The 9,299-nt window shown below is 43.0% G+C and overlaps 1 protein-coding gene and 1 non-coding gene across 6 annotated transcripts in view; both read right to left on the reverse strand.

Annotated features, from left to right (window-relative positions):
- Nucleotides 1-9,287, reverse strand: part of LOC128346156 (uncharacterized) — a 45,240-nt gene extending 35,953 nt beyond the window's left edge. For all 5 annotated transcript variants that reach the window (XM_053299137.1, XM_053299141.1, XM_053299139.1 and 2 more), the window contains exons 1-5: nt 8,924-9,287; nt 5,102-5,209; nt 2,648-2,723; nt 2,029-2,185; nt 410-455 (exon numbers count right to left, since the gene is read on the reverse strand). In XM_053299137.1, the coding sequence (XP_053155112.1) occupies nt 410-455; nt 2,029-2,185; nt 2,648-2,723; nt 5,102-5,209; nt 8,924-9,185 (649 nt within the window). In that variant the 5' untranslated portion in view covers nt 9,186-9,287. The remainder of the gene's footprint in view (nt 1-409; nt 456-2,028; nt 2,186-2,647; nt 2,724-5,101; nt 5,210-8,923) is intronic.
- Nucleotides 4,172-4,240, reverse strand: TRNAA-UGC (transfer RNA alanine (anticodon UGC)). The gene has a single exon. It is a non-coding gene; the product is annotated as a tRNA-Ala (tRNA).
- Nucleotides 9,288-9,299: the final 12 nt, after the last annotated feature.

The following is a 9,299-nucleotide window of genomic DNA, read 5'->3' on the forward strand; positions in this document are numbered from 1 at the left end:
CCAGATGGATCTGGCTTGAATCCTCACTCTCATGAGGTTCACTGGGGCCGCTGAATGGTGCTGAACCCCATTTATTTATTTAACATATTTTTATACCACCCCAAACTTGCATCTCTGGGCAGTTTACAATTAAAATCATTTTAAAACATTAAATCAATTAAAATTAAACAATTAAAATCATTTGAACATTAAAATCATTTAAAACCAACATTAAAAATTAAAACCATGAATCTAATTAAAAGCCTGGATGAATAAACGTGTCTTCAGAGCCTTTTTAAAAGTTGCCAGAGATGGGGAGGCAATGCTACAAGAGTGTGAAAAATTACTTTCATGAACTATGGCTCTAAATACCACACAATCCTCTGAGTGCAATGAGGCACAATGCAGTGGTGATGATAATAACTCTTACCGGAAACATCTTCATTGCCCAGTATGGAGGTCACTGGATCATACCACTGAAATTGGATTTTTTTAAAAAAGCACAACATAAATAAGTTGCCCACAAAATGCACATTTGGATCACAAGCAAGAAACAATTATTAAAATCAGAATGCCTGGAGAATAGTTTTAGGTATCCAGAGCCTGGGATGCTGCTAGTGACTCTTCTCAAACTTATTTGGAAAGACTCATTTGAACTAGACTTACTTCTGCCAAGTTATAAAGGACAATGACAGATTCTTCCTGATTTTGATCAGTAATGATAAACTGCAGCATTTAAAGAAGAACTGCCCTAACCTAGGCACAGGGGTTTCCACACATAGCTTAGGGAGAAGCCACAGCTTAGTGGTACAGTACCTGCTTTGCATGCAGAAAGCCTCAGGTTCAAGCCCTGGTACCTATAGGCAGGGCTAGAAAGGTCCTGTATCTGAAACCCTTGAGAGTTGCCACCAGTCAGCCCAGACCAGGGACAGGGCTGTCCTTAGAGAGCCCCGGCAGAGAGCAGGGCCTGGGGCCAATCAACCAGTGCAGGGCCCTCTTCCAGTTAATTATCATGGAGGCTAAAAGAGCTGGGCCCAGGGCAGTTGCCCTGTTTGCCCTGCCCTAAGGACACCCCAGCATAGGAACTAAATTGATCACGATCCACTAGCAGATCTTTGAGTGATTAACAGTAGATTTCAAGGGTTTCTGACTCCCAGTTGTTAAACAATACACTACCACCAAAAAGGCATTTAAAAACTTTCTTCTGGATTAACTTGGGGGGAAACAAGGAGTACATTTTTGTTTGAAAGGCCTGTAAGATCAGTTCTGGTATTGAAAACAAATTCCTGGGTCGAGCATGTGCTCACAGGTACTGTGTTCCTTAATTCTAAGAGTATACTTGCCCCACCACAGCCACTGTTTTGCACCTGGCTTCATTTGGAGGACCTTGAAATTCTAGTAACTGGCCCTATCCACCCTAGCACAGTACCTCCAGTGACTGTTGCTGGTGTCTATCTTAAGTTTCTTTTTAGATTGTGAGCCCTGTGGGGACAGGGATCCATCTTATTTATTTATTATTTCTCTGTGTAAACCGCCCTGAGCCATTTTTGGAAGGGTGGTATAGAAATCAAAATAAAATAATAATAATAATAATACAAAACCAAGTAAATCCTGCAACCTTAAGGTCTGTCCATCCCTAATGTAGGCAATACTGAGCTAGGCAGACCAACAGTTTAATTTATTATTATTATTTTACATTTTATATCCCGCTCTTCCTCCAAGGAGCCCAGAGTGGTGTACTACATAGTTAAGTTTCTCCTCACAACAACCCTGTGAAGTAGGTTAGGCTGAGAAAGAAGTGACCGGCCCAGAGTCATCCAGCAAATATCATGGCTGAATGGGGATTTGAACTCTGGTCTCCCCGGTCCTAGTCCAGCACTCTAACCACTACACCACGCAGGCTCATTTAATTTAGTAAATAGCAGCTTTAAATCAGGTGTTTAACAAAGCACATCTATCCTCTCAAGTGCCCTGACTAGATAGAGAGGCAGTTAAGAGCATTTTTATTATCCAAACTAACAACTTCTTTAGATTATTTCATCATCCCACCTCAAGCAGTCTGGGAGCTCTGACTAGCTGCTGAATAGCAACAGCTAGTAGCTTTCCATTCAAAGCCAGACGCAGGAAGTACCGCCCTCTTCCTTGTGCCGTCAGCACCTTCTCACAAGCACTTGTTTTCTCTATCATCATTGACAGAAGGGCTATGCTACAGGGAAAGAGAAGACAGTGTTACTCTGAATTTAGTTTTACGGTGAAACTTACTTCAGCTAAATACAAACGTCGTTCAAGCCATTAAAATGGAAACGATGATGGCACTCCATTATGAAAAATTATGTGCCTCCTGCAATCCCTTTCTTGAAGCATCATAAGAATTAGTGCGAAAGATGATAGGAATTGTGAATTCCTCTCCAAAGACGAATACTCCCTGCAAACTGGTCACTGTTCACTGTATACAAATTTAAATTTGAAACAAGGTAATACGAGTAGAGACAAATCCATGACCATTAAAAACCAGGAGCACTTCTCATCATGGGACTTCTCTAGTACAAACTTTAATGAGTAACTGTTTAAAAGAACAACAGGCAGAGGGGAAAGCAGGAAAAAAGTAGAAAACCAAATTCCTTTTCTCTCAGCAGTATCACTTATGGTCCTATTGCAGACCACCCACCTGTGATGGGGCTCCTGTTGTGGAAGCTGCTCTAGCCAGTGCCAATAGTCCCTTCTCTTGAAACCCAGGACTGGCTCTAAAAAAGACAATGAGATATCATAAGAACAGCCCTGCTGCATCAGGCCCAAGGCCTATCTAGTCCAGCATCCTGTTTTGTACAGTGGCCCACCAGATGCCTCTGGGAGGTCCACAGACAAGAGCTGAGGGCATGCCCTCTCTCCTGCTGTTGCTACTCTGCAACTGGTATTCAAAGGCATCCTGCCTCCGAGGCTGGAGGTGGCCTATAGCCCTCAGACTAGTAACCATTGATAGACCTCTCCTCCATGAATTTATCTAAACCCCTCTTAAAGCCATCCAGGCTGTTGGCTGTCACCACATCTTGTAGCAGAGAATTCCATAGGTTATACGTTGTGTGAAAATGTACTTCCTTTTGTTGGTCCTAAATTTCTTGGCAATCAGTTACATGGGATGTTATGCAAGAGGGAGAAAAACATATCTCTATCTCAAAAATGCATCTCAACTTTCTCCATACCATGCATGATTGTATAGACCTCTATCATGTCTCCCCTCAGTCATCTTTTTTTCTAAACTAAAAAGCCCCAGATTGTAGCCTTGCCTCACAAGGAAGGTGCTCTAGACCCCTGATCGTCTTGGTTGTCCTCTTCTGCACATTTTCCAGTTCTACAATGAACTTCTTAAGATAAGGTGACCAGAACTGTATGCAGTACTCAAAATGTGGCCGCACCATAGTTTTGTAAAAGTGCATTATAATATTGGCAGTTTTCTTTTTAATCCCCTTCCTAATGATTCTAAGTATGGAATTGGCCTTTTTCACAGCTACTGTACATTGAGTTGACACTTTCAATGAGCTGTCCACCATGAGTCACCAATAGCTCAGATCCCATCAGCGTATATGTGAAGTTGGATTTTTTTGCCCCAATATGCATCACTTTACACTTGCTAACACTGAACCTCATTAGCCATTTTGTTGCCTCCTCAGTTTGGAGAGATCCTTTTGGAGGAGTCTTTGGCAGGAATGGCAACACAAGTGACAGCTACACTGCACAGCAAAATACCACCAGCACTATTACCTACCCTCTAGAACAGTGTACATTAGAGCACATCTGCATCAGACATAGCCATTGATGGCTCAGAGTAATACAGCTAGTTGCCACCACTTCAGTTGCAAAGCAACTGGAGAGGATGGTTCAGTCTTGTGGATGCATCAGCAATCTACACATGGGCAAGCCACACAGCCTGTGCAGGTATTAAGATGTTAAAGTAGAACATTTGCACATCTACACACCTGCAAAGATTGTTGAACAAACCTTTGTGCCTGCACAGACCACAATAAGCCTGTGTGCATATGCAGACTTTGGAAATATGTAGGACATTATTTGATTCAACTTCAAGAATATAGAAAGATGCTTTATACCAAGCCAGAAATTTGTTCATTTAGCCCAGCACTGTCTATACTGGCTGGCAGCAGCTAAGTTTTCAGGCAGAAGGCTTCCCAGCCCTACCTGCAGATGCCAGGGATTGAACCTGGGACCTTCTGCATGCAAAGCAGATGCTCTACCACTAAGCTACAGCCCCATCCCTCCTTGCTCTCCACAGAATCCCTCCTTGATCACTATTGTGCAATGGAGGCCTGCAGCATCGTCTGTGCGATCTCCCTCACAGGCTGTACCTCTTCCATACTGAGATATTAGAACAATTTTTAAATGAATTTGTCAAATTCTGGTAACGGGTTTTGTGAGGATACCAAGATATCTCTGCATTACAGAATTGTAATAATTGGGGTTCCTTGGGGAGAAGCCAAAAGGGTCAAAGTTGTTAGGTGTGCAATTTATAGACAGACTCCTAGTTTGCATGCACATACAACTCCAGTCACAGAATATGGATTTTCTGATTACATAATGGGGATGAAGAGAGCGTCAGAATATAAACTCTTGCATACTATTGTATGACATAGCAAAGGAATGCTTCATCCATCCTTTCTCTACTCCCAGCTGCTTGTGCTTTTGTGGGGCTTGGCCTAGTCCCTGGATGACAATTCAGTGCTACTGTATTAAATGAGATGCGCAGAAAGTGTGCTCTATATAGAATTTACAATATGGTAAGGACAAGACCCCATGCTGATAGGGTAATGCAGAACATACAGTCCATTCTGGTTCTGCCCCTTATTGCCCCCTTCTGCACTATGACCATCGACATATACATCCTCAGACAGTTACTTTTTTCACACAATCATTTGAATCTAGGTTTAATGTAGGTTACCAACATTGAAGTGATTGTGTGAACCTATGCCAAGGTGGGAATTTTAGGCCATAAACCTACTTGGTATGGGTTCACACAATCACTTCAGTGTTAGTTGGTAACCCATATTAATCCTGGATTCAAGAGACTGTGAACAAGCCTAGTACTTTCCATAGAAGAGAAAAGGTCACTCACGTTTTATTCCTTTCCGAAGGATCATTTCCAGGATCTCGCAAAAGGACTGTATGTGTGGGGAAGTGTCTGTGTAAGGGCTGCTGCTTCCCTGAAGGCTGAGAATACACACTGCAATAAAACAAAAATATATCAAAAGGAGTTTACATTCCAAATAGAGACTGGCAATAAAAATACCTAAAACTATTGTTTGCATTTTTGCTATAATATTTTAATCTTCTGCAGGGTACCATAGTCCTATGCTGAAAACACAAGGACATAAATTAATTTTGCCCAAAAAGGTTGCTCACTTCTTTTGTAGGATAAATGTTTAAATGAACTATGAAACATACATCTAGTCAAAGTCAATTATCTCTGAAGTCCTATTGTTTTTAATTAGAATTATTTAAGCATAAGTTGAACTCTGCCACTGAAATTAATAGGATTTCAAAGTGCTTAACTTTGGTTGAACCATGCTCTTTGCTTTTTAAAAATCAGTTTTACAGATTTCACAGCAGCAGAAAAAGATTAGCCAGACATCATGAATGACAAACAAGGGGGGGGGGGAGGTTTGGAAGGGTTTTGAGCAATTGGCTGGTTTTGCAAAGTTGTATGCTTATTCTGAATAAAGTATTTTGATTTCACACTTGAGAAGAAGAATGGACACTGTTCACATATAATACATCTTACCTGAAGCCTTGCAGGACAGTTAAGATGCAATTACTACAAAGTTAGACAATGAGTGAAAATTGTTGTCCTTGAAGGCCATTTTAAGAAGGACATGGGGGTGGGGTGGGAATTTGTCACTTTCTTCATCCTCAGAAGTTGCCAGCTGGCAATTTCTAATGTCACCGAAAACACTGCCTCTCTTTTGCCTCTAGGCTGGTAAGAAGGGGAGAGGGCCTAGGTGGTTTCTCCCAAAGACCAGATTCCTTCCAAGGTCATCCAGTTGCTGACTCCTGCTATTAAGATTATCACTACCCTAATCACAGTATGTATATAACAATCTCAGAGCTTTGGGTTAGGGACTAATCTTTGTATTGGCCCTTCAATGGATGTTAATTGTATTGCATAAGTAAAAAAAGAAATTGTAAACCTACACATACTCTTCTGCTTTTCTTGATGAAAAACTGAGTTCCCTTGGGCTTCTTTGACTGATTACCACAACATGCTATATGTGTGGATGCCTCTGAAAGCTGCAGCCAGTACAGAATTCTCATATTCAATGTATTGGTCATAAACAGAGGATATTTCTTCTGCTTTTGCTCAGTTGTAGAGAGATATAAACTGTTCCAAGCTTGCCTCAGACTAATCCAGAAACTATCCAGGTTCTTCCCATCCCACCCACTGAAAGTCAGGAAGAACTCAGAACACTGACCAATCTGAGGAAGCTCAGAGAAGTTCTCCCCCTGCTAGCCCTTCCAACCTTTTCTTTCTTTTCTCCTCATCATTTCCTCCCACGCACCCCACCCCATACCAGCATGCCAGATAAAAAGCAGAGCCCCCATTGTTGCTCCGATAAGCTGCTTTGCAGCATGCCGGTGCCAGAGCAAAGACGCAGCAGTCTCTGGGACTTGGAATCTTCCCAAAAGTAACTGCAATGCTGCAGAGCAACAACAGGGTGGGGGGGGGGAGAATAAAAACACTCTTGACCACGGTATGGCAGCTCCTGTGCTAATTTGCATCTGGCATGCTGGGGTGAAGTTGCGGTGGGGCGGGGGAAGTGGAGTGGTTGGCAGAGAGGGGATGGAGAACTTCCTCAAACTCAGATAACTCTCAGGGCTCAGGAGGCTCACACACCTCCTGCAGGGAAGGCTTTTCTGAACCCAGGGAATTCTTCCCAAAGTTCAAGCTCAGAGAACTTCACCGATGTCCTACTCAATTGTGCTGGCTGCCAATTGATTCCAGGGGGGGAATTCACAGCTTTTTTTTTTTTTTAACCTTTCAAGCCCTAAACACCCTGGCCAAATATGTTGCTGAGGGAGCATCTTCCCCCATATGAGCATCCCTATACTTTCAAGTAATCCACTGAGGTGATCTAGGCTTCTCTGGGAATCCATTCAGTAAGTACCTGAAGCAGATCCTTCTCTACAGTGGTGTTGCAATTTTGAAATTCCTTCCCCAGTGTGGCCCACCATATTACTTTGAGATGGAATGTATCTTTTTCTGCCAGGCATATAGCTGATGCTTACTTTCAGTTGAAATCAATGTTTTAAGTCATTTTGAACTATTTTTATAGTTTACTCTAAATAAAAGATTGTGTGTGTGAGTGTGTGTGTGTGTGTTGTCTACTCTCAGAATATTAAGATGGTGGTGGTGGATGTACATTATAGGAAAATCTTCCCAAGAAACTTGTTTGCTACCAGTTCACAGTGCCTGCATAATCGATTTCAATGGCAATGTTAATTATGTATTTCAATCACCCCCATGGAAATCGATAGAACTTCAGAGAGCTTAACTTTGGCTGGCTTAACTTTGGCTGAATGCATATCTATCTTCTAAGTTATTTATGCCTTGATTCTATAGGACAAGTTATTTGTGAACTAAGGATATACCATCATTTTTCTGATTAAGTGTTGTATTGTAAAGCCTCCAGAAGTTCTTCTGAAAGGAATACCAAGACTTGCCAGTGGATTGCACAGTGTTTTCTTTTATATCTGTGCAAGCCACCTCAGGTGCTCTTGGAGCTTTGTGCTCTTGGAACACAAAGGGAAGTAAAGAAACTTTTCACACAGATAAATAAAAAGAGTGTGGCAAAGTCACCACCCAATATGTTAGACTGGGCTAGGTTCTGCAAATATTGATTGTTTACTCTGGACTGCACACTCCACCCATGTACACCCATATATTGTTGCAACACAGCCTCTCTCTTACCAGCTGCACATCAGTCCAAGATTCACCCAACTCCCTCCTCTTGTAAAGTAAGGATGACATGTGTGTCCATCATGCACACACTGTTTGGGAGATGCTGATTTATGATAAACTGATCCTGGTTGGAGAAATGGATATGCACTCACAGGGAATTATAACAGAGACAGGCAGATGTGAGAAGGGATGAGAAATTTACCAAGGATAGTTAAATGAAAACTGTATAAAGGAGATTAATTGTTAAAAAGTTCCACAGGTCTTGTGGTAGCAAGCATGAATTGTCCCCTTTGCTAAGCAGGATCTACACTGGTTTGCATTTGAATGGGAGACTACATATGAACACTGCAAGATATTCCTCTTAGGGAGTGGGTCTGCTCTGGGAAGAGCACCTGCATACTTGCAGGCAGAAGGTTCCAAGTTCCCTCCCTGGCAGCATCTCCAAGACAGGGCTGAGAGAGATTCCTGCCTACAACCTTGGAGAAGCCACTGCCAGCATGGGTAGACAACACGGAGCTAGATGGACCAATGATCTTCTGACTCAGTATAAGGCAGCTTCCTATGTTCCTATTGTCATTTTACTATTGTGAGTAGCTTTTGTAAATCACTTCAAGAGCCTCTCGAGGCTACAAAGTGGGATATAAGTTTTCCAAGAACGAAACTATAATGCAAGAAGTTCCGCTGGAAACCATTTGGACTTCTGAATAAGCATTTTTAGGATCGGGCAGGGGTATTGTTTGCCAGAGCACTGAGCCCTTCCATTTCACAGCTCTGTAATGCATTTGTTCTCCATGGCAACTAGCTACAAAATAGGATAGCTCCTCTGTCTGATTCTCGATTCCTGTGTTATACAAGACACCTGTTCTGAGTGAAGGAGGTCGGGTGCCCACCGCCTCTTTGCACCTGCCGCCCTGCATCTTCTCCCACCTCCCACGAACCTGCGGCTCAGCCGCCCCCCCGCCCACACTGCCATCCTCTCACCTTTCAGGGTTCTCAGCAGCGGCTCTTTCCCACTCATGCTGCTTTCCTTGCCCCTCCCCAACCTCCCCCTCAGCAGCAGCAGCAGGAGGAGGACCAGCTTCCAGAGAGCCAACGCTGCTGTCTCCACCCAGTGGAACCCGACAGCAAGCGACTCTCTTCCGCAAACACAAGGCAACATTCGGGGAGATACCATTTTCCCTGCAAGTGGGGGAGAGGGTGGGGGGAAAGAGGGCTGTGTGTGGGGGGAGAAATAAAATTGCATCGCTTGATCGGGCGCGTGCAAATCGAGGCGGGGAGAGAAAGCAGATTGCTAGGCTTTTGGGGTGCTGTTGGTTCATCTAGGAAGAACGATGGAATGCTGAATATCCTTCCCCCC

Source organism: Hemicordylus capensis, chromosome 2, assembly GCF_027244095.1.
Source record: "Hemicordylus capensis ecotype Gifberg chromosome 2, rHemCap1.1.pri, whole genome shotgun sequence".
NCBI classification, from domain to species: domain Eukaryota; kingdom Metazoa; phylum Chordata; class Lepidosauria; order Squamata; family Cordylidae; genus Hemicordylus; species Hemicordylus capensis.